General features: G+C 41.0%; 1 protein-coding gene across 2 annotated transcripts in view; it reads left to right on the plus strand.

Moving 5' to 3' along the window:
- ALDH1L2 (aldehyde dehydrogenase 1 family member L2) overlaps nt 1-25421 on the plus strand; it is a 57898-nt gene that overhangs the window by 6565 nt on the left and 25912 nt on the right. For both annotated transcript variants that reach the window (XM_081250034.1, XM_081250033.1), the window contains exons 2-12: nt 2426-2570; nt 7858-8092; nt 9810-9975; nt 11670-11771; nt 11984-12073; nt 14529-14663; nt 15818-15943; nt 16720-16811; nt 19159-19306; nt 23205-23324; nt 23907-24034. In XM_081250034.1, coding sequence (XP_081106160.1) covers nt 2426-2570; nt 7858-8092; nt 9810-9975; nt 11670-11771; nt 11984-12073; nt 14529-14663; nt 15818-15943; nt 16720-16811; nt 19159-19306; nt 23205-23324; nt 23907-24034 — 1487 coding nt within the window. The remainder of the gene's footprint in view (nt 1-2425; nt 2571-7857; nt 8093-9809; nt 9976-11669; nt 11772-11983; nt 12074-14528; nt 14664-15817; nt 15944-16719; nt 16812-19158; nt 19307-23204; nt 23325-23906; nt 24035-25421) is intronic.

Consider the following 25421-nt stretch of genomic DNA (forward strand, 5'->3'; position numbering starts at 1 on the left):
TAGAATACTTACAGAACATTTTGATATTTTTGATGAGAGGAAATGAAATAGTCATGCATTATCTGCAGGCAAATTGTGCTGTTCTTACAGAGTTAATCTGTTTGCAAGAATCTGTTAGATGTTGAAGCTCTAGGCTCTTTTGGGATAGAAACTTTGGCTGACCATGGAAAAGAATTTTTATACCAGAACCTTAATTGTTTAATTATCAGCTCACAGGGAAAATGTGAACCCATACGCTTTTTTTTTTTTTTTTTTTTGGCTGCGTTGGGTCTTTGTTGCTGCACGCAGTCTTTTTCTAGTTGTGGCGAGCGGGGGCTACTCTTCATTGCGTTGCGTGGGCTTCTCATTGCGGTGGCTTCTCTTGTTGCGGAGCACGGGCTCTAGGTGCGCAGGCTTCAGTAGTTGTGGCTCGTGGGCTTCAGTAGTTGTGGCTTGCGGGCTTCAGTATTTGTGGCTTGTGGGCTCTAGAGTGCAGGCTCAGTAGTTGTGGCACACGGGCTTTGTTGCTCTGCGGCATGTGGGATCTTCCCAGACCAGGGCTTGAACCCATGTCCCCTGCATTGGCAGGCGGATTCTTAACCCCTGCACCACCAGGGAAGTCCCTGAACCTGTAGGCTTTTAAGTTTATGCCTAAAAAGGGATGCCATCTATGTCCTTAAGAAAATGGGAAATAAGGGAAAATTGTTTTCCTCATAGTCAGATTTTAACAGTGAGGCTTTACTCAGTTAGAATGACTTTCTGGAACATTAATGAATCCCATTTAGATTGAAGGAAAAATATTCTAAATCCAAATCCTGTGGAGACGTATTCTAATGTGGAGGAATGAAAGATGGAAAGAACTCTGGGGAGCTGGGGTTGGTTCTTTGCCAAGACGGGAAGCTCATAGGAGGTCGTGACCCTCTGCTTCACCTGGTGGCTCTTCATCACCATCTTAGCAATCATCATGTCAACATGTTACCTTAAGCTTTGTGAAAAGGTTTCATCTTGGGAGAGTTTACAGAAGGCATAATTGCTTAAAGACGTCCTTAAAAACTTTAACTCCTTTAGTGCCACTCTTATCTATGTGGTGTTTATATTTATTGACAATCACTGCATTTTTGTGCATCAGTGTTAATGTTCTAAAAAAGGAGATGGAAGAGATGGGCAGTAGTGGCTCATTTTATTTTTAAGTACATTCGCGAGTTTTGGAGTCAGATGGCCCTGAATTCAAATCCTACCTCTCCCTTGTTTTGCTAGTATGACCTTGGAGATATACTTGATATTTCTAAGTCTTGGTTTCTTCATTCATAAAATGGTACAAAATGGGGGATAAGAAAACAGGATAGTTGTGAGGATTAAAATAAATGAAATTATGTGCAGCCCTCAATTCCTTATCTGAAATCAATGGGGCCAAATGTAGGGTTCAGAATCATTCGCATTTGAGAAGGTCAATATGGCACATAGGACCTTATGCACAATTTACAGCAGGGTCTGGGATAGTATCTGTAATGAAGCACATTGACTTTTCTGCAGCAAATTACAATATACTATAAGTAAAGACTGTAAGTGGCATTATCAGTGCAGGTCAAGTTTGAAGCCAAATGACTGCATTAACTTCTAAGAAACCTACAAGGACTATAAAGAACATTTCATTAGTTCAGTCCACGTCTTAAGACCAAATGAGTTTACACCACTTACCAAGGATTGTAGAATTCTGGACCGTGTGAAAAAACATAGAATTGTCTAGTATATAGGAAAGCCTTTAAAACATTATTAAAGCTTTTACTTAAACAGTGCTTTGTGTCAGTGCATTAAGCCTAATGCATATTGTCATCTACCTCAATCAGAATTGTGTGAGTTGGTGTTATTCCAATTTTACAGATGAGGGGAATAAAAGGCAAATGGAAGTTAGTTACTTGCTAAAGGTCACACAACTAACTAGGGGTGGGTGACCCTAGGTTTGACCTCAGATAGTCTAGGATCTGCTTTTGACCCCTATGTTATACTAGATGTTAGCTCTTGGCCTCTTTTGGAGGTGGGCATAAAAAATTGCAGGGCATAAAAGCATTGTCATATTGAAGTAGATCTTGCTCAGAATTACACCCCTTTTAACTATGAAACTTATGCTTATTTGTTAACATCTGGCCTCATTTCATCAAGGAGTTGAAATGCCTTATAAAAATATATGCAATCCCAATGATTATAATGAATAATCAAGGGAGTTAGAGCAAAGGGAAAATGAGGAATACTTAGGTGTGAAATTATTTTCACTACTACCTATATAGCATGTAGTCTGAGTTCAGTGTATGTCAATAACTATTTGACTGTGTAGATCTTTGAGCCTTTTGTAATGCTCAAGTCATCTTGTATGATTGAAAAAAGAGTGTTTATTATCCATATGTCTTCTACCCATACTAATACCTGTCACTGTTGAATTGCTTCTCAGGTTTATTTCAAAAACAAGCTGAAGGTGGCACTTATTGGTCAGAGCCTCTTTGGACAAGAAGTCTACAGCCACCTCTGCAAAGAGGGCCACCGAGTTGTGGGAGTGTTCACAGTTCCAGATAAGGATGGAAAAGCTGACCCACTGGGTGAGTGTATCTTGGAACAACCGGATCAAGGACTGCACTGGCCTCCACTCTGCCTGTTGAAGGCCTTCTCAGGCCAAATCTATTTGTGTGGTAGATACAGACCCAGAAACTCTCCCTTCTCTGTGGGCCTCAAGACAAAGATGCCGGCCCCTATTTTACTAAGTTTCTCCACTTACCTCCATGATAATCACCAGAGGAGGAATCACCCTCAGAGGAATTTCCAAGCATGTGTTTTTCCTGAATTACACTTGTGACTTTCCAAAGGTGCTATGGGACATCTAGAATAATGTCTGTTGCAGAGGTGCCGATAGGAATGCAGGGAAGGCCACACCCAACAATAGCAATTGATGTGGGGTCATAAAGAATACATTTATCTCAGAAAAAATTATAGCTATGACTGCTTGGTTATTAAGGTAGGTAAAGAAAATAGCCATCCTCAGAGCAAACCTACAGCGTGATTCTGATTTGCACACTAAAGTTATGTTGAGAAGGAGTGCAAGAAACAGTCTACAGGTAGGGAATAAGAACTAGCATCTAGAAATCGTGACTTATGACTTGAATCTTTATAAATCACTAGTATGATGCAGTACATTGGTTGGGAAACAATATCTGTGATAACCCTAAAATTTTACTTTTCTTTCTTGGAGGAATCAGCTCTGGGGTTTATTCTAGTTCTTGTTACTGGGTTAGTTGGATGAAGGCAGTCAAAAGGTACAAACTTCCCATTATAAGATAAATAAGGACTAGGGATGTAGTGCATAGCATGATAAATATAATTCACACTGCTGTACGTTATATGTGAAAGTTGTTAAGAAAGTAAATTCCTAGAGTTCTCAGCACAGGGAAAAGCTTGTTTCTTTTCCTTTAATTTTATATCTATCTGAGAGGATGGATATTCACTAAACTTACTGTGATAATCATTTCATGATGTATGTAAGTCAAATCATTATGCTGTACACCTTAAACTTACACAGTGTTGTATATCAATTATATCTCAGTAAAACTGGAAGAAAAAAAAAGAGTCAAGCTAAAAAGAGTTGGGCCAAGAGCACATATGCACATGGATTTAACCACTTGATTTAGAAATTATCTGTCTTTCAGAAAAAGATTATCTCGGGCTTCCCTGGTGGTGCAGGGGTTAAGAATCTGCCCGCCAATGCAGGGGACACGGGTTCGAGCCCTGGTCCGGGAAGATCCCACATGCCACAGAGCAACTAAGCCCGTGCGCCACAACTACTGAGCCTGCGCTCTAGAGCCCATGAGCCACAACTACGGAAGCCCACACGCCTAGAGCCCATGCTCCGCATCAAGAGAAGCCACCGCAATGAGAAGACTGCGCACCTCAGGATAACAAAGAGCATCCCCCGCTCACCACAACTAGAGAAAGCCCTTGTGCAGCAACAAAGACCCAACTCAGCAAAAAATAAATAAATAAATGAATAAATAAATTTATTTAAAAAAAAAAAAAAGAAAAAGAAAAAGATTATCTCAACCTGGGAAATTCTGAGGGAATCTGCCTCATGAATTCATACTTGGCTCCAAGGGCAGAAGGGGACAGATTCCCGTCGCTGGGACTACCTGTCTCATCGTTATCTATTACCACCAGCTTTGTGTGTGGGTTGTTTGGAAGGACTTACATTTGGGGTGTCCGATTGGCTGTTGAATCAGGAGGACCTCAAATAATATTAGCTTAAATAAGATAGAAGTCCCTTTCTCAAGTTTGGATTGACCATCACAGCTGTTGTGGCAGCCAGGTATTTATCACAATGAAGGCTACTTCGGTTTGTTGTCTTGTCATTATCAACACTGGGCTTCCATCTCATGGTCCAAGGTAGTGGCTTCAGCCCCCACTATCAACTCTGCATTCCAGCAAGCAGAAAGGGCAAGATGGGAAGCAGAGGGCAAGCCTTTATTAAGGGCATAATCCAGAAGTTTTACATATTACTCCCACTTGTATCCTGTTGGCTAGAACTTAGTCATAGGCCAAATCTATTTGCAGAACAGGCTGAGAAATACAGATTTTATTTGGGGTGGCCGTGTGTTCAGCTAAAGTAGAGCAATCCTTGGTAAAGGAGGAAAGGGGGCAACTAAGAGTCTCTACCATGTACAGTGAACTTCAGAAGAATTGCAAGCATGTGACTCTTACACCTCCTTTCAGAGTGTTTCCTGGGAAATGAACTTTTCCCTGGTGCCTGGTCCCAGCATATGGTTAACAGTGTATGTTCTAGAATCATGAATCTAGTTCTGACTCTGCCACTTGATAGCTGTGTGACCCTGGACAAGTCACTTAAACTCATTAAGCTTAGTTCAGTGATACCCATCTCACATGGATTAAATGAGATAATGTATGTAAACTGCTCAGCATGGCACCTGATTCATAAAAAGGATCAATAATGACAGCGGCGATTTTTGTTGTCAGTATAGTCAACTAGAGCAACAAAAAATAGTCCTGGGGCAGCCAAAAATCAATATGGGGGAGCAACACCTGAATGGCTCAAGCTTGTCTCAGTGGAGTGGATTTTTCAAATGAAGACTTCTAAGTCTCTTCCACCCCATTTTTCTTTCCCAATCTAACCTTTCACAATTTTCTCCCAATTTCAAGACTCTTTTTTTTTTTTTTTTTTTTTTTTTTTTTGCGGTACGCAGGCCTCTCACTGTTGTGGCCTCTCCCGTTGCGGAGCACAGGCTCCAGACATGCAGGCTCAGCGGCCAAGGCCCACAGGCCCAGCCACTCCATGGCATGTGGGATCTTCCCGGACCGGGGCACGAATCCGTGTCCCCTGCATCGGCAGGCGGACTCTCAACCACTGCGCCACCAGGGAAGCCCTCACCACATTTCTTTCACCACCATTTACCCATTTTCCTATCATCTGACATTTTGTTTTGTTCACAGCTTTTTGAACGTTTTAGGAACATTTACATTTTGTAAACATTATTATACTGGTCTCTCAGATTCTCCCAAATGGATTGACTAAAGCATCACTTTGAAGGCCAGGGCCATTTTAGGACTTGTTAAGCTTTGGCCTTTAGCCTTCATGGAGGCATCATCCCCTCCAGAGTCTATGAATGTTGATGATTAGATGGGGAGAAAGGAAAGGAAGCCAGAACATGCAGGTAAAATGCCTTAGTTAAGACTTCTGGATATTGCCGAAAATGTAGTTTCTTTGTGTTATTGATGGAGAATAAATATATATATACTTAATATATGTAAGGTATATAGTTAGTAAAAGTGCTATTTTATTATGGAAAAAATGAGCTTGTGCTGTCTGTACTTTGGAGGGCCATTCCAATTCACACAGAGGTAGGATGGAGTCATTCCTTTCAGAAGGGACAACATTTCCTTAGCAAAGAGCCTGGGATCTGCTTCAGTAGGGCAAACCCTTTCGGGGAGCATGGGTTCTCCACTCCTGGCCTCTCTCCTCCACTAACTTATCTTAGGGGCGAATTTAGGAGAAGGAACTAGACAGACGCAGCTCAACTCAGCTACTTTTGAAACCACACTCCTCCTCAGATGGGACTCAAACCCAGCCACACCTCGGACTGGGACTTGAACCACAATCCCTGACCTAGGAGGGGACTTGAACCCACTGTCTTTTCATTGAAACCGCTTACCTGGTGTCAGGACTTACTGAAGCTCAGGTTCTTTTGTCTCAGCACAGAAAGAGTTCAGGGTGAGGCAAAGTGGCAGGCAAAGACTGAGTTTATTAGCATAGGAGGCTTGAGAGATACAAGCAGGCCAGCAAGGGAGCGTGGCCCCAAGAACAAAGAGGGCTACTTTTTTTTTTTAATGTTTATTTATTTACTTGGCAGCACTGCTTGCGGCGTGGGGGATCTTCATTGCCAAGTACGGGAACTTCGTTGCGGCATGCGGGATCTTTAGTTGCGGCATGCATGCAGGATCTAGTTCCCTGACCAGGGATCGAACCTGGGCCCCCTGCACTGGGAACACGAGTCTTAACCACTGGACCACCAGGGAAGTCCCCAGAGGGCTACATTTTTATAGTCAAAGAAAAAATGGGAGGGGAGAAGACCACCTTCTTCCTCATTTTGTGTAGATGTCAAGGCTTACATCATTAGTTCCTCCTTCGACCCTACATGGTCTAACCGGGACTGTCATGGCGCTATTTAAATCATATGCATATTAGCAAAAGGGTGGTAACATATACTAAAATATGGTAATTTGTCTCAGGTTTCGGTATAATGTCCCTTTCCACCCAGTTTCTTTCCCCTTTCACCTGTTTACCTGTCTTGGCTACATGCAAGAATGCAGTCTTTCTCAGCGTCTGTTATCTTATAGACCTCCCAAGGTCGAATGCAGGCTTATATCTGTTTTTCTGTGGTATTGGCCTAAGTAAGTCTGTTTAGTTTCAAAATGTTCTGATTGTTGCTTAGCTGCCCGATGGTCTGGGCATTTTCTGGTTGGTGTCTAGCTTATGGTGATCTCCTGAAGTCTCTCTCTATCTATCTTCCCCTAGTGGGATTTCTAGCTGTGTAACTATCTTATTCTATTCCTATCACTTTCTCCATTTATCTTTTGGGATCTGCCTGTTTGGCAGGGAGAGTGTGTTCCAGTCTACAGTTTGCCCTGTGATAAAAGGGACTTCCCTCCAGGAAACAGGTGTGGGAAGGGAATCAAGGTTTTCCATCTGTACCAGAGGCTACGTCTAATTGAGGTGGTGATGTTTTGGCACTTGACTCCAAATCATAAGAAACAAACAAGCAAATGTCATTTAAATGGCTGTATCAGTAATAAAGGTACAATTTTTTTTTTTTTTTTTTTTTTTTTTTTTCTTTTTGCGGTATGCGGGCCTCTCACTGTTGTGGCCTCTCCCGTTGCGGAGCACAGGCTCCGGACGCGCAGGCCCAGCGGCCATGGCTCACGGGCCCAGCCGCTCCGCGGCATATGGGATCCTCCCAGACCGGGGCACGAACCCGTATCCCCTGCATCGGCAGGCGGACTCTCAACCACTGCGCCACCAGGGAGGCCCAAGGTACAATTTTTGATCTATAAAAGAAGCAGCTTCAGTTAAGATCTCAAAACGTTGTCTAGCCACAAACTTCTGAGTTGAAACATATTATGCCTTAAATATATAGATAAAAATCACATTAGAAAAATAGATGCATCTTGATAAAATCGTATCATGTCAAATCCTGGTCAGAATCTAAATTGTTCTTTATCATGTTTTATTTGTAAATGTTTCATGAAATTACAATGTGTAGATCCATAGTAATACAAAATTATGGCTAAAACTTTTTTGATGAAAATAATCTTCTCTTTCTTGCTCAGCTTTGGTTGCAGAGAAAAATGGGACCCCTGTGTTCAAGTTCCCTAGATGGAGAGTCAAGGGCAAGACCATAAAGGAGGTGGCGGAGGCCTACAGATCCGTGGGTGCTGAGCTAAACGTGCTTCCCTTCTGCACACAGTTCATCCCCATGGATGTAATTGACAGCCCTAAGCATGGTTCCATCATTTATCACCCATCTATCCTTCCCAGACACAGAGGAGCCTCTGCTATCAACTGGTGAGATTTTTTTACATAACCAAGATGGTCCCATCCCCATTGCTTGTAATCTTTCTGTGTTTTACCTAGGTGATCAAGGAACTAGGTATGCTTGAACAATTGTGAGGTCCCGATTGATTGCTACTGTTGCACAAACTCCCCCTGAGATCTAGAGGTACTGCATAAGCCAGAACAGCGTTTCCCAAGAATAATTTATGGAGTATTGGCTCTATCAGCTGTAACTAGGTATTGAGCAGGAAAAGGTCCTATGGTTAGACAAGTTTGGTTTATGCTGGATTTCTTTATCTCTGGACTTAGAGATTTAATATGTGCTTTAATGTGGGCACCATAATCTCCAAGAGGGAATCTGAGTACAAAGTGTTCCCACACTTATTTGGCCGTAGAACATTTTTTTGCATAGAATATCTCAAGTACATTTCAGGAAATGCTGAATGACCCGAAATTATCTTTCTCATGGTGTGACTTCCCCCATTCTACTTTAAGCCTCTTGAGGGGAAATAGGACTCTGGTCTAACATTTTTACTGCCGTATGTCCCAGTATCAAGAACACTGCCTGGTATACTGTAGGTGCCCAGTCCTATAGGTATACTATACTGCGGGTCAAGGTGGGGCTTTCCCACCTTCTCTACCTTTTCTCCTTTACCTGCACATCTCCCAGCTGTCTCTTAGTGTCAAGTTATCAGATAGGCAGAAAATCTATACTTAGTTTAAATGTGGTAAAAAAGCATTTCATTGTATTTTAAGAACAATTACATGAATTGATTTCTTTTTTGCTCTTGTAAATAGAACTATAGTGGATATCTTTGTACTTAAACATGTATTTTTTTCTCAGTTCACATTGCTTGCACATGCAGAAACATTGGGTCCAAATACATGAATATTTTCAAGGCTCTTAGATAACACAATGCCAATTCATTTCTCAATATTTCTGAAAAGAGTGGTTGATTGACTGGTTGGTTGATTGATTTAGGTCTTGCTTGATTAGTAGCTCAGAGAGGTAAAAATGATTAGATGGAGAGCATGGCTGACCTACCAGTTCATACTCTGTCTATATTAACCTGCTCTCTGATATCCTTTTATGTATGTATTTCCATATATCTGGTTTATTGTATGTATTATAAGGTCTGTAGGGCCAGCATTTCTTCTGAGGCTAAATTTATAGAATACAAAATACAAATAGTTGAATTAACCAACCATCTTTTACTGCAACTTATAGCTAATCTAGAACTAATTCTAGCTCTAAGTGATGCTTGTACCTGAATTACACAACCTAAATTAATAATCAGTTCTCCTTTTCACCTTGCACTGATCATCTTCTGTTTTATCTTCCATTATCTTATTCTGCCTAATACAGGGTCAGGTACGATGTAGGAACTGGACATGGGTGGGCAGAATTACTTGATGCTGCAGTAGAAAGCCGACACCTGGGAATCAGTGAGGGGTAGTAGTGATGGTCTCTAATGGCTTTTTGAGTAGACTATAAGTCATTAGTATGTGTTAACAAGAAAGACTACAGAGATGAGGTTGTATAAAGTAGCAGTACCATTAAGTTCTGCTTTTTATGAGTGTTTACGTCTCCCAGCTCTGCTGTAGTTTTCACAGTAGTTTCATTCACTGTCTATTTTCCATTGTAAATACCTTGTACTTTAATGTCACTAATTTATCACCTTATGATACAGTTAACCAACATTTTAAGTTGAAACTCTTCTTTTCCCAGGACTCTAATCATGGGAGATAAGAAAGCTGGGTTTTCTGTTTTCTGGGCTGATGATGGTTTAGACACAGGACCCATCCTCCTCCAGAGGTCATGTGATGTCGAACCCAATGATACAGTGGATGCACTTTATAATCGATTTCTTTTTCCTGAAGGAATCAAGGCGATGGTCAGTATATTTATGCTATCAAGGAGAATTTAGTAACGCTTTAAAGTTTTTCTTTTATTGAGAATTTGCTCCTGTGAATTTGTTACTAAAAATAAAAAGCCCCAAAATAAGATTAGATTTTATATTTGCCAGTAGGATGGTATTTGAGGGTGGAAAACTGCACTTTAGAATTTCTTAGTCTATGAGTCTGACTTGTTCTTCTGAGAACAGTGATCAAGTGGATAAAGTAGTAATCAAACTCCTTCATTCATTTTACCAGATATTTGAATCTCCAACCCTGTTTATAATGACTAATTGTAAAGAAGCGGCAGAATCTTAAGAAATTTTGATATGTAATTTGGGCTTTCTTCAAAAACATTTAAAATCAGTCTATGTAAAAGGGTGAAATTTAACACTGCTTAATTTGTTCAGATATGCTCTGGATTAAAGGCTCAAAACATGTGCACCACAAAGAAAAAATATATTAACCTGTAAAAACATTGAAAGGTAATTTCAGTGTCATTTAATGTCTTCTATAGTTTGATATGGTAGAAGTACAACACAGAGATGGACAGTAAGATGATATAAAGAAGCAGCCATTGATTTAGGAGAGAGGAGAGCAGTGCTTTGTATCATTTAACGATTAAGAGAGTAGTTCTCATTTACCACTTATTTGTTGTATAATAGGCAGGTCACTTAGCCTCTTTAGCCTTGGTTTCCTCATCTATAAAATGTGGCTAATACTGCCTGACTTACAGGGTTGTTGTGAAAATTAAATGACGTTTGTGTAAAGCATCTGGCACATATAGGTGCTCAAAATGATCATTATAATCAAAATAGTATTTTGTGTGTTCAGTAGCATTCGAGCAAGCCTGGATCCTGTACCTGGTGATATTATAGCCAGAAATAGGTGGAATGAATGAGCTGTAAACTTGGCCCTGTTCCCAGGTGGCTCCCACCACGTCCTCTTGTGGAGGTTGGAGTACTCAGCTGTGAGTACTTAGAGAGAAAACTGAGAACTTGAGCTCACATAGGTCTCCCAGTGAAGGAGAGAGGCTCTCAACTCAAGGTAAACGTATATATGGCATGGAAGGGGATGTAGGACACAAAGGCAATCAAACTCATGGACAGTTTTAATTGTTTTTTTATTCCAGGTGTCCTAAGCTAGAAAGCCAGTTGAATTCCTTAAATATGACTTTCTAGAATCATCATGAGGAGCAGAAATAACCCACAATGACTTATTTTACAATTATATTCCTGAAATGTCCATTGAAACACCAAGGGGAGATTGAAATTTGCTTGAATAAAGGGGTCATTTTAAAAAGTACAGGATGGATATTGGCAGTAGATAGACCTGGATGCAGATCCTGCTTCTACCACCTACAAGAAATCTCTGTGATCTTGAGCTAGTTGCTTTTTCTCGAGCTAGTAGCTTGAGGCTTTTTGCAGGCCTCAGTTTCCTCATCTGTAAAACAGGACTAATAATATACCCATGTTGTAGGACTGGTATGATGCTGCAAGGGATATTTTATATAAAGTAGCCACCACACTGCCTGGCATAATTATGGATCCAAAGAAATGGTAGTTATTTTATCAAAGTCTGACTCTCTGGACAGATTTATATGTAGTAATTCTGTTCAACAGAAACGTCAGTTAAATAGGCCATGCCATTGTTGACCACTGGGCTCTAACACAGGTAACATTTTTGGCTTTAGGTGGAAGCTGTCCAGCTCATAGCCGATGGAAAAGCTACTCGTATGCCCCAGTCAGAAGAAGCTGCAACATATGAAGGTATCCAGAAAAAGGAAAATGCTGAGGTATTTATATCAACTCAGTAACACACTTCAGAGTTCATTGTTGTCCACCTTTAAGCAGTTCTCAGTGTACCATTTCCTCACCAGAAGGTAGATCTCCAGGGGAGGCTGCTACCCCATCCCTACTCATGTCCGCCACTGGTGGAGAGAAATGTTTCTATTGCCTTTGAGACTTGCAACACTGGAAGTTCAACCTGTGCTTTGTGCGTTCCTAGATCTCTTGGGATCAGTCTGCTGAAGCTTTACATAACTGGATCCGAGGTCATGATAAAGTCCCTGGAGCTTGGACAGAGATAAATGGACAGGTATGTTCTAGGACCCTTTTTTTTTTTTTGCATATAACCTTTGTAAGAGGTATTACACATAAGTCTAGGCTTCCTCTGGTTCTTCCTTTGGTTGTGAGGAGAGTCTGTGCTCTAGATACATGTGACCAGCTAAAAGAGTTCTAGGTACACGTGACCGCCTCCCTCTTTGCTCCGCATGTATTGAGCATTTGGTGTGAAGCAGACACTAGGCACAGCCTCTGCTCTCAGGGAGACTGGAGTTTTATGGAGAAAGCAGAGAAGTGAATAAACACGCACAATGAAGTAAGACAAATGATGTAACTGAGGCCCAGACTCAGGTGTCTGAGGAAAGGCTTTCTAGAAAAGCTGACTGTTTTGCTTGCACTTCGAGAAGAGGTCAACAGGTAGAGAATGAGTCAAAGAGTTGAAGACCCAGAGGTAGGAGAGCATGTTACCTGGACAGGGACTCGCAGTAGAGTTCAGTGAAGCTGTAGCGCCAGGTGTGAGGATCAGGTGTGAGAGGCATGGGGAGAGATGCAGCAGGGGCGGTGGGCAGGGGGCAGGAAAGACCTTCTAATCCCTGTGGGATCTCCTCTCAACTCAGCTTCTCAGGTTTCACCTCTTGTAGGAAGTCTACTGACCTCACACACCCAGCCTGGCGGGATTGGGCGTCCCTTCTCTCTGTTCCCATAACGCCCTGCCTGCCTAGCTCTGACACAGTATATTATATACTATAAGCATCTCTTTATGTATCTATCCCTCTTACCCCCATAGACTGTGAACCCCTCAGGGGCAAGAGCATCATGTTATTGTCTTGATACTCTCAGCACTTACACAGGTTTCTTCGTGCATATTAGGTGTCAATAAAAATATGTGGGATCAGGGCTTCCCTGGTGGCGCAGTAGTTGAGAGTCCGCCTGCCAATGCAGGGGACACGGGTTCGTGCCCCGGTCCGGGAAGATCCCACATGCTGCGGAGCAGCTAGGCCCGTGAGCCACGGCCGCTGAGCCTGCGCGTCCGGAGCCTGTGCTCCACAATGGGAGAGGCCACAACAGTGAGAGGCCCGCATACCACAAAAGAAAAAAAAAAATATGTGGGCTCAACGAAGGGCCAAGGGAAGAGGTTTAGTGCAGTGCTTGAAGTGTGGGATTGGAGGGCATTATGGAAACTGAAATAAGTCAGGCAGAGAAAGACAAATACTGTATGATATCACTTATATATGGAATCTAAAAAGTACAACAAATGTAATATAAAAGAAGCAGACTCACAGATACAGAGAACAAACTAGTGGTTACCAGTGGGGAGAGGGAAAGGGCTGGGGGGCAAGATAGGAGTAGGGGATTAAGAGGTACAAACTATTATTTATAAATTAAGCTACAAGGATATATTGTACAATGCAGTGAATATAGCCAATATTTTATAAGTATAAATGGAGTATAACCTTTAAAAATTGTGAGTCACTATATTGTACACCTGTAACTTTATATTATACATCAACTGTACTTCAATAAAAAAATAAATAATGCTACCATGGACATCCTTGCACATGTACCCTTGATCACATGGTTAGTACTGGGTGTATATCTTAGACTAGAGTGACATCATCATAGCATTTGAATATATTTTACCACAACTGATAATACCCGGTTTTTCAAAGCAGATATACTCACAAAAAAAGTGTGGGATCTGAAGCCAGAATGTTTCCATTAAAATTCTGGCTTTGCAACTATTTGCTGCGTAACCTTTGGCAGGTTATTTAACCATTGGGTGCCTTGCTTTCCTCATTGAGAATGAGACTAATAATAGTGCCTCCTTTATAGGTTTGGGGTTGTTGTGAAGATGAAATGAGTTAATACACGTTAATTCATCGAAGTAGTTAGTCCCTGGCATAGAATGAGTATTCAATAAATATTAAATATTATACTGCTCAATAAATGATAGCTAATGGCCATAGAATTTATAACAATAATTATAACAACAAATCAATTAGCATCCAGTTCTCTTAGTTACAGTCTGGATCCAGTCCTCTTTCCATAAACCGACCCACAAAGCACCTGTACCTCCCATCGTACATCCCACTGCAATATAATAGTTTGTTTACTACTCTGCATCTGCCCTCCCTGATACCCCACCAACACCTCCACTCCCCCCACAAACCCTACCTTCAGGCTGCAAAGTCTGTGAGAGCTTTTATCTCATTCACCTTTGTGTCAAAGTGCATAAATGATAAATGTATACTCATGTCACCTGGATGTGCGGCATTTTTTTTTAAATCTTCAATCACACATTCACAGACTGTCTCTTGCTTTGTGTCATTGCCATAGATGCTTGATATCATTGGGGGTGGGGGGTCCCTAATTTTGTCATAAATGAGAATTGCAACTTCAGCTTTTTTGCCAGGAGTGCTGCTCGCATACACCCTTATAACCAGCCTTCACTTCCCCCTTTCACAACCTGGGTTTGATCTCTTTATTAGGTGGTCACTCTCTACAGCTCATCATTACTGAATAGCTCCATCCCTCCTGGAGAACCACTGGAAATTAAAGGTGCCAAGAAGCCTGGTCTTGTTACCAAAAGCGGCCTTGTTCTTTTTGGTAACGATGGAAAAGCAGTGAGTGTTCAACATGGTTACCTCTCAAATAACGTTTTTGGTTTCCTTTGATAACCCAAGCTATTGAGGGACTAGCTTTCACAGGGTAGTCTGGCTTTGCAGTGGGATGTGGGAGCTCAAGGTGTCTGTGCTCCATTTCTCTCTGGGGATGATCTGGTTCTAGGTACCTTGATGAGAAGAAGGCTTCTCAGGATGGGCCCCGAGGACCCGCACAGCCTGGTTTGTGATACAGTAGAAAGAGCTTGGAGTTTAGTCAGGAAACAGGTTGTGAATCCCTGCTCTGCCACTTACTGGTCTTGGGCAGGACGCCTCTCCCCTTGGAGGCGCAGTTTCCGCATCTGTAAAACAGAGAGAGTGATCTTGTCTGTCTGCCTTCCCACTGGCAGAGTCTGGGAGGATTAGATGGTGTGGCCCTCTTTAGAGGCTCCCTCCTCTGCTCACCAGGCAGGCGCCCCCCCCCACTCTGCCTGTGCTTGGGAGCGTGGACTCTGGGCCTCTCTGGGCTCTTGGGCAGCTGCCCAGTGAAGAAAGCAAAAGGGAATTTGCAGCTCACAGGCACTTTCTGATGGCTTACAGGATAGATCAGTTACTAAGATTGAAGGCTTCAGAGTCCATCTAGTCCTGGGTTGTAACCCCAGCTCTGTTACTCGCTGTGTGGCACTGGGCAAAGTACTTAATCTCATTGAGCCTCTATTTCCTCATCAGTAAAATGGGGATAATAAGGACACCTGCCTCCATCAGGATTTATGGGATTGAATAAGATACTTCAGCATATACGTACTTAACACAGTGCATGCTGCAGAGTAAGTGTTCAGAAGACGGCAGGAGGAGTAGTAGTAGTAGTACTTGTACTAGTAGCAGTGGTAGTCGCAGTAGGCTTTAGACCCAATACCTATATCCGAATGTCAATTTTGGGGGTGCTTATCATCCATTTTGAGATCTATCTACCCGTAGACTTAACTTCCTCCTTTCTGCCGCCATGGCTGAAATACCATTTCAGTCCTTTTACACATAACGGTGAGTGCTTTTAATCCATATTTTTATATTTGTCAAATAAGCTGCTTCTTATACCCATATAAGACTCCTCCAACCAGTCTCACTTTTGAATTGTCCTGATCCTCAATTCTTCTGCTTGTTTCGTTGTTATTTTATAGCTGATGGTGAGAAATCTGCAGTTTGAAGATGGAAAAATGATTCCTGCCTCTCAGTACTTTTCAGCGGGTGAGACATCAGTGGTGGAACTTACAGCCGAAGAGGTGAAGGTGGCGGAGACCATCAAGGTGAACACGTGAAGTTCTTAATGTTACTCTTTTTTTTTTTTTTTTGCGGTACGCGGGCCTCTCACTGTTGTGGCCTCTCCCGTTGTGGAGCACAGGCTCCGGACACGCAGGCTCAGCGGCCATGGCTCACGGGCCCAGCCGCTCCGCGGCATGTGGGATCTTCCCGGACCGGGGCACGAACCCCTGTCCCCTGCATTGCCAGGCAGACTCTCAACCACTGCGCCACCAGGGAAGCCCTTAATGTTACTCTTATCTTGGAAAACGAAACCATTTTTGTTAACTGGTACCATTAATCCTCAAAGTAGTTGGGATGGAACTTTTATCTCCTCTCTTTCATATTATCTGCAAAAGGAAATCAGTGCCAAAATTTATACGCACATTTGTCCCTCACATAAATAATCCAAGGCAGTTCTAGGTTGGCCTGGGGGTTAGGGGTGAAGCTGGAACATGAGGGTTAGGGGTGGAGTCAAGCAGGAACCCAGGCTGGGCTACCTTCAAGGTCCTGCTGGGGGTCATCTCCATCCCAGACAGCCAAGAAGAGCACAAGAACACAGAGAATTGTGTGAAGGAGGTTTTTCATGGGACAAACCTGGGAGTACAGGTCACTTATATTCATATTCACCGGCTAGAAGTCAGTCACACGGCCGCCTCTAACTTGAAGAGATGCTGAGAATTGTAATCAGTCCAGGAAAAGAAGTAGGTTTGGTGCGAAGCTAACTAGTCTCTGCCACAGTGTTCTACATGGCAGCTCCCTCATAAAAGTTTCCTTTGTGTAGGTCATCTGGGCTGGAATTTTAAGCAACGTCCCTGTTATTGAAGATTCAACAGATTTCTTTAAATCTGGAGCAAGCTCAATGGATGTTGTCAGGTAAAACCACCACCTTACTGACTCATACCCCTCCACCGGGGATTTTGACTTTGACTTTGACTTTGAAAATCAAATCGAAATCCTTTGTACTGGTTGTTATCACTCTATTGTACCCATCTACTGTATTTCTCTTTTCTTCATCGTTTTTGGTTTGTTTGTTTCCACGGTCAAATACATGTATTTGTTCCCTTCTCTTTGTTGCTAACCAGGAGTTATTTTCATATTTACTATACACCTAGAAAATAATGCTTCTAATTATTTGTTTCATTTAAAAGTCTGTCTTCATATTTCTTAGTTGATTCTCCTCCAGTTAGAATTGGGAAGTTCTGAGTGAGAATGTTAAAAAGGATTTCCCTATATAGTCTCACCTGAAAGGATACCTAACATTGATTATGCTTACCCCCAATCTTTTTCTCCTATCTCCCTAAGTTACCCGGTATGATATATCTAGAAGGAGGATTGTCAGACTTCTTGCAAGAGTGAGGGTAATCACTCTACAGTCAGAATTTCTCTACAGAGGTTTCAAACAAGTAGAAAGGGCGAGAGGACTAGAAAGCCACCCTGTATGGCATGAAGCACAGACCAGGATCCTAACAGTGGCAAGTCTGGCAGAGGTGCTTTTTCTTTGAGGGCCACACTATGGCCATTTACTAAATAAACAAGGTAAACTCCTCTTGACAATCCTTCATGTCGGCAAAGCAAGTGTTCTTGATGAACATTCTATTTATTTATTTATTCATTCATGTATTTAACAAAATTTATTGAACATTTATGACATCAGGAACAGTTTTTTGCACTGGGGATACAGTCATGAACAAGACAAAGTCCCTTCATTCGTGGATCTTTTTTATTCCAATCATCAAAAACAATCCTCTCAAGAGCAAATATCATTATCAGAAGTTAAAAGTTTTGGTTCCTCAAGTTACAGATTTCTCAGCTATGGTTCATGAGTTCCCAGAAACTTCTCATTTGCTCAACTAAAGATTTCAACATTGCACTTTTTTTTTTTTTTTTTTGCAGTACGCGGGCCTCTCACTGTTGTGGCCTCTCCCGTTGCGGAGCACAGGCTCCGGATGTGCAGGCTCAGTGGGCATGGCTCACGGGCCCAGCTGCTCCGCAGCATGTGGGATCTTCCCTGACCGGGGCACGAACCCGTGTCCCCTGTATCGGCAGGCGAACTCTCAACCACTGTGCCATCAGGGAAGCCCGCAACATTGTACTTTTAACTCTAGTTTTTTGCTAACAAGATACCCCTGCAGGAGTTACCCATTTCCTGTTTGAGTGTCTGACTTACCATAATCATCTGATATTATTATCTTGGACTACCAAGGCACCTCATCTCTTTTAGGGACTAAATGGCTGAGCAACCCCTGTGGTGAGCTTTCTAGTACACCTCTGTCTGGTACACCTTTGCTACTCAAGAAATATCAAATTAGAGCTATGATTTGAAAAATTAACAGTGAAAAATCAAAGGGTTGAAAAGGACTTTACAAGTTATATTAACCTTCCCGATGGTTCTATTTAGTACCTATCTTAGCCATGTAACACAAACAAATGTTTATTTTATTGTTTCACAGGATCTAGAGAAAATATTCTACGGTATGACTTTGGTTTCTTATAATCGTCACAGTTCAGACATTTTCCTTATTTCTTATTCCTTGGGTATTTTGAAAGCAAAGAAACTGATTTTATGTGCCCATTATCATCTTGCTTGAAAGTAATTAAAATGTCTTTGCCTTGATTTCTTGTATTTCTAGTCATGTATAAAAAAAATTGCTGGGACTTCCCTGGCAGTCCAGTGGTTAAGACTCTGCACTTCCAATGCAGGGGGTACAGGTTCGATCCCTGGTCGGGGAACTAAGACCCCACCTGCCATGCGATAAAGCCAAAAATAAATAAAATTTTTTTAAATAAATAAAAAGTTTAAAAATTGCCACAGGGCTTCCCTGGTGGCGCAGTGGTTGGGAGTCCGCCTGCCGATGCAGGGGACACGGGTTCGTGCCCCTATCCCGGAGGATCCCACATGCCGCGGAGCGGCTGGGCCCGCGAGCCATGGCCGCGGAGCCTGTGTGTCCGGAGCCTGTGCTCCACAGTGGGAGAGGCCACAGCAGTGAGAGGCCCGCGTACAGCAAAAAAAAAAAAAAAAAATTGCCACAGTCCTTCAAGACAGCTTAAAAAAATTTTTCCCCCAATCTTATCAATTTCTCTGATTATTATCATAGAAGATCTCATGGGATATAAATAGGCATGTGACATACGTCCTTACTTCAAAGCATGTTAAATGTAATCACAGTCCCTCTAAGCTCTTTTAAAAATGTAAGTAACATGAGCTGGTTCTTCCTTTCAGGCTGGTTGAAGAGATAAGACAGAAATGTGGAGGACTTCAGTTACAGAATGAGGATGTTTATATGGCCACCAAGTTTGAAGACTTCATCCAAAAAGTCGTGAGGAAACTGAGAGGAGAAGATCAAGAAGTGGAGCTAGTGGTGGATTATGTAAGCCTGTCCATGGTGTTGAAAACCTAAATCATTAAGACCTTCGTACTATAAAAGAATGCTGTACCTTTCATCCATTTGTTTTTACATTTACAACCTTTTTAAAATGACAGTTTTATTGAGATTATAATTCAGTTACCATACATTTCACCCTTTTAAAATGTATAATTCATTGGTTTTTAGTATATTCACCGAGTTGTGCAACCATCACCACTATCTGGTTATGGAACATTTTTATCACCTCCTAAAAAGAAACCCTGTATCCCTTGGCAGTCATTCTCTGCTCTCCTCTCTAATTTATTTTCTGTTTCTATGGATTTGCCTATTCTAGACATTTCATATAAATGGAATTATGTAATAAGTGGCCTTTTGCAGCTGGCTTCTTTCACTTAGCATAATGTGTTCAAGGTTCATCCATATTGTAGAGTAGATTATCACTTCGTTCCTTTTTCCTAGCCAAGTAATAGTCCATTGTGTGGATAAACTACATTTTGTTTATCCTTTCCTCAGTTGATGTACATTTGGACTGTTTCTACTTTTGGGCTATTATATATAATGCTGTTATGAAAATTCATGTATACGTTTTTGTGTGAACATATGTTCTCAGTTCTCTTGGGTAAATATCTAGAAGTGGAATTGATGAGTCATATAGTAACTCTATGTTTAACTTTTTGAGGAACTGCCCATCTGCTTTCCAAAGTGACTACACCATTTTACAATGCCAGTAGCAGTGTAGGAAGCTTCTAATTTCTTCACGTCCTCACCAACATATGCTATTGTCTGTCTTTTCTCTTTCAGCTGTTCTAGCAGGTGTGAAGTGATATCTTGTTCTGGTTTTGATTTACATTTCCCTAATGACTAATGATAAACATCTTTTCATGTGCTTATTGGTCACTTGTATGTCTTCTTTGGAGAAATACCTATTCAAATATTTCACCTGTTTGTTTGTTTTTTGTCATTGTTTCTTTTGTTTTGTTTTGGTTTTTTGGGCCTCACCAAGCAGCTTGTAAGATCTTAGTTCCCTGACCACGGATGGAACCCAGGCCCCTGGCAGTGAGGACGCCCAGTCCTAACCACTGGACCACCAGGGAATTCCCTCAAATCCTTTGCTTCTTTTTTAACCGGGATATTTGTCTTTTTAATTTTTGAGTTGTAGGAGACCTTAGTATATTTTGGATACTAGACCCTAATCAGATTTATTATTTGTAAATATTTTGTCCCATTCTGTGGGTTTTCTTTTCACTTTTTTGATAGTGTCCTTTAACACACAAAAGTTTTAAAATTTGATTAAGTCCAATTAATCTGATTGTTCTTTTGCCACCTGGGCTGTCTTGTTTTCTGCCTTTTTTGTTCCTCCACCCCTTTTCTGCTCTCTTTTTTGTTAAATGGATATTGTCTAGTTTGCCAGTTTAATCTCTTTTGCTATATATTTTTATTTTCTTAATGGTTGCCTTGAGGATTCCAAGAGACGTTTTTCTTAAAACATTCTAGCTCAGATTAATACCGGCTTAATACCAATAGTGTAGAAAAAATTTGCTACAGTATAGCTCTGTTCCCTACCCCCTTATTTGTGCTATTACTGTCATACAAATACATCTTTATACATTATAAGCCCACCAACATAGTTTTATAATTATTGCTTTACGCAGTTGTCTTTCAAATCAGATAGAAGAAGAAAAGGATTTAAAAACAAAAATACATTTATACTGACTTATACTTACCTTTGTCAGTGTTCTTTATTTTTTCATGTAGATTTAAATTACTGCCTAGTGTCCTTCCATTTCTGCCGGAAGGACACTTTTTAGTACTTTTTGAAAGGCAGTGTGCTAGCGATGTTCATGTGCTAGCAATGTGCTAGTTTCGTTCATTTGGGAATGATTTAATTTCTTCTTTGTTCTTGGAGGGTATTTTTGCTGTATGTGGAATTTTCGGTTGACAGTCTCTTTCTTTCAGCACTATGAATATATCATCCTATTGCTTTCTGGCCTCCGTGGTTTCTGAGGATAAGTCATCTGTTAATTTTATTGAGGATCCCTTTTATGCGATGAGTTGCTCCTCCCTTGCTGCTTTCAAGATTCCCTCTTTGTCTTTGGCTCTTGACAATTTTTATATGATGTGTTTAAGATGGATCTCTGAGATTTTTCTACTTGGAGTTTATTGAGCTTCTCGGACGTGCAGATTAATGTTTTTCATCAAATTTGGGACATTTTCAGCCATTATTTCTTCAAATATTCTTTCTGCCCCTCTCCCCTTCTCCACTCATTCCTGGGACTCTCATTATGCATGTGTTGGTACATTTGATGGTGTTCTTCAGGTTTCTAAGGCTCTATTCATTTTTTTAAAATATTTATTTATTTATTTTTAAAATTTATTTTGGTTGTGCTGGGTCTTCACTGAGGCACGTGGGATCTTTAGTTGTGGCATGCAGACTCTTAGTTGTGGCATGCGAACTCTTAGTTGCAGCATGCATGTGGGATCTAGTTCCCCAACCAGTGATTGAACCCGGGCCCCCTGCATTGGGAGTGCGGCATCTAACCCACTGGACCACCAGGGAAGTCCCTCTATTCATTTTTTAAATTCTTTTTCCCTCCTATTTTCAGACCAGATATCTCTATTGACCCATTGTCTGGTTTGCTAATTCTTTCTTCTGCCTGCTTGAATCTACTGTTGAACCTCTCCAGTGACTTTTAAAATTTCAGTTATTGCACATTGCTTTTTTATGGCTGAGTAGTATTCCATTGTTTATATGTATATGCATATATATATGCCACAGCTTCTTTATCCATTCATCTGTTGATGGACATTTAGGTTGTTTCCATGTCTTGGCTATGTAAATAGTGCTGCTATGAACATTGGGGTGCATGTATCTTCTCAAATTTAGAGTTTTGTCTGGATAAATGCCTAGGAGTGGGATTGCTGGATCATATGGCAACTCTATTTTTAGTTTTTTAAGGAACCTCCATACCATTTTCCATAGTGGCTGCACCAATTTAATTCCCACCAACAGTGTAGGAGGGTTCCCTTTTCTCCACATCCTCTCCAGCATTTGTTATTTGTAGACTGTTTAATGATGGCCATTCTGACCCATGTGAGTGGTACCTGATTGTAGGTTTGATTTGTATTTCTCTAATACTTACTGATGATGAGGAGCAAGCTACGCTCTTGCTATTTTTTGTTTCTTTTCTAGGCATCATTAATTTCTCTATGTAAAATAATTTCTGAAATCAGTAAATTTCCTTTTTAATGCCTTCATTGATGTGGGATTTTATGCCAATAATGCTCTTTCACATATATAATTTTAATTATGTCTCTTAATAACTGTATGAAGCAGGTATATTATCCCCATTTTATTGTTGAAAAAACTGAGATTTATAGAGGTTAATGGACTAATCTAAATTCACTTGCCAGCTAATAGTAGAGAGTACAATTTAAGCAACACATATGTAAGAGAGGGAAAGGGAAAATGGGGAAGAACACTGGAAAGAAAACTTAAAATGGCACCAGTGTAAAAGGAAACCTATTGACAGGCAATTTCAAAACTTTGAATGATAGCAGTTGGTGCACTCCACAGATGTTGCCGCTAGATGGTGGTGTTTCCATTATCTTGAGGACTTCTGAGTCATATTTCATCTCTATGAAGAAGAAAACAGATCTTTATAAAGCTCTCCCTAGAGTACTTTGGTCATCACAGAAGCTGACCTCCTGTCTCAATGGCCAATCTAAGCATCATGAGGCCTAAATATTACATACACTTGTCTCTTCTGGACAGTTAGCACTAGAATCCCATTGACTTAACGCCTCCTTCTGCATTAGTGAATAAGCTTCTTTATTGCTATTTGGTATCAAATGCATATGCACAGAAATCCATTGAATCTATTAATATAATTCTCTCTCTTAGATTTCAAAGGAGGTCAATGAAATGACAGTAAAAATGCCATATCAGTGTTTCATAAATGGACAGTTCACAGATGCCGATGATGGAAAGACTTATGACACCATCAACCCAACAGATGGATCTGTGAGTAATTTCTTAGCGTGTGTAGTGACCACTGATCATGGATTTTTTCATTTATACACTGTTATAAAACAGTCTTAAAAAGTTACTTATTCTATTACTCTGCCCCTGAGCACTTAATATAAATGTACTTCATGCATTTCTTTCAACTATTCATTTCTGGTACTGGCTGCTGTTAACTACAGTAACCAACTTTAAAGAATGAATATTTATGATGAATTTAGATGGATCACTATACGTATACACATCAGAAGCACAATTCCACATAAAGCTATATGTGTGAAAAAAAAATCTCAGACTTTGCAAGCTCGTGGTGAGAAATTCAGCTTCCCCAAAGCAAGAGAAGAAATACAGTTTCCTAAATGTGTCTTCTCATAGTGTAGTGTGACATGCAAAGTACTAAAGGTTAGGCTCATAGTTTTCATGTTAAAATTGTTTTTTTTCTTTACTATATTACTGGAAGTATTGATTTTCCATCATAAAAATTCTTTGAATTTTATAGTATAATAATTAATCTCAAGAAACCTAATTGCATATCTCCATATATAAATGACCTAGAACCGATTTTTTCCTACCTTGAAATAGACGATATGCAAAGTATCCTACGCCTCTTTGGTGGATGTTGATAAAGCAGTAGCAGCAGCCAAAGATGCTTTTGAAAATGGTGAATGGGGAAGAATGAATGCACGAGAAAGAGGAATATTGATGTACAGGTATGATTTTTAAGAGCACAGCCTGTGGCCTTTGGATACTGACTAACATTGCCGAGATTTTAAAAATTTCTTCAGAACATTCTAGCATGCACCTGTTATATAGCATGTCTTTTGCTCCTTGCATCCTATAAAATCCCATATGTATGAGTTCCTGATTTTTGTACTGTTGCTTGTTTCAGTCAGTGTCCCTGTACCGGAAGAAGTTTAGTAAAGGACTATGTATTTGTAAAGATGTGAGCAAGGTCAAGGGAATCCGTCAAAGGATAATGAAGCACCCAGGCAGGGGTAGAACAGGGGGAAGGTGCTCTTACTCCAAGGCCTGGGGGGACAGAGGAAGGAGCTGTTACTAGAATCAGGTAAGATCTATAGCTGTAGGAGAAGACCACACTACAGCGGGTTTGGGTAATGGGACGCAGCATCTGCCGATCTACAGCCCATCACAGAGGCAACCAGAGGAGTCAAATCCCAGACCCTTTTATCCTCCAGTTCACCAGTCTCCTGGGGGTGCCTCCCACTGGCCCCTCATTAGCCATGCCCAGTGAGAGAGCACGGGAGCCTGTGATGTAGTCTCTAAAGGTCATCCTCCAGGGATGACAGAGCAGGGTGGAGACGAGCAGCACAGGGAGAGCATCCAGCACCCTGCTGTTTCCAAAGGGAAATTTTAAATCTACTTCCTGTGTAGGGAGTAGAAGCAAGGAGGAAAAACACTAAGGCCCGGAAAGGGTATTATAAATCGGTAGCTGAGTATGCCAAGAGTAATCAGATTCGATCATAAATTCAGTTTTCTACTTGCTAAAAGCCAAATCGCTGACTTTGTCCAAAGATTTCTTGGAACAGGATCTGAAAGAAACGTTAGGGAGGAGGATTTCAAGCCTGACTTTGGAATGGTCCAAAGGGAACATCTCAGAACCACTAAAGGAAGGAAGGAAAACAAAAGGAGGAGGTGAACACAAAAGATGAACTTTGACTATTCCATAGTCATTAGACAGTCCTGTACTTATCTTCCCGAAGAAACTAGACACCAAACAGAAACCTGTTGCAGTGTTTATCATTCATTCCATGTTTTTCTGTCTTTGTCCTTTTCAGCTAGTGTTGGAAATATTTCTGTCCCAACCAGAAATCCTCAAGTGTTCCTGGGTTCTCTATGAGTGTGGTTTGCCCCGTAACATCTCGCAGTATATTCATGAACTATCCACATTCCCACTGTTTTCTGTCATTTATCTCCTTGGATTACTGTGGCTCAATCACTATTTTACTGCTTATACATCTATGATGCAAATGATACAGACTTCCAACACCCTCTGTTTCTTCATTATAACTCTTAAAACAAATTATTAATGAAATTTTTTGTTGAATGTCTGTCTTCCCTCCTAGACCATGTTCTCCA

The sequence above is a fragment of the Mesoplodon bidens genome (genome assembly GCF_964165515.1).
Source record: "Mesoplodon bidens genome assembly, chromosome: 11".
Classification (NCBI taxonomy): Eukaryota; Metazoa; Chordata; class Mammalia; order Artiodactyla; family Ziphiidae; genus Mesoplodon; species Mesoplodon bidens.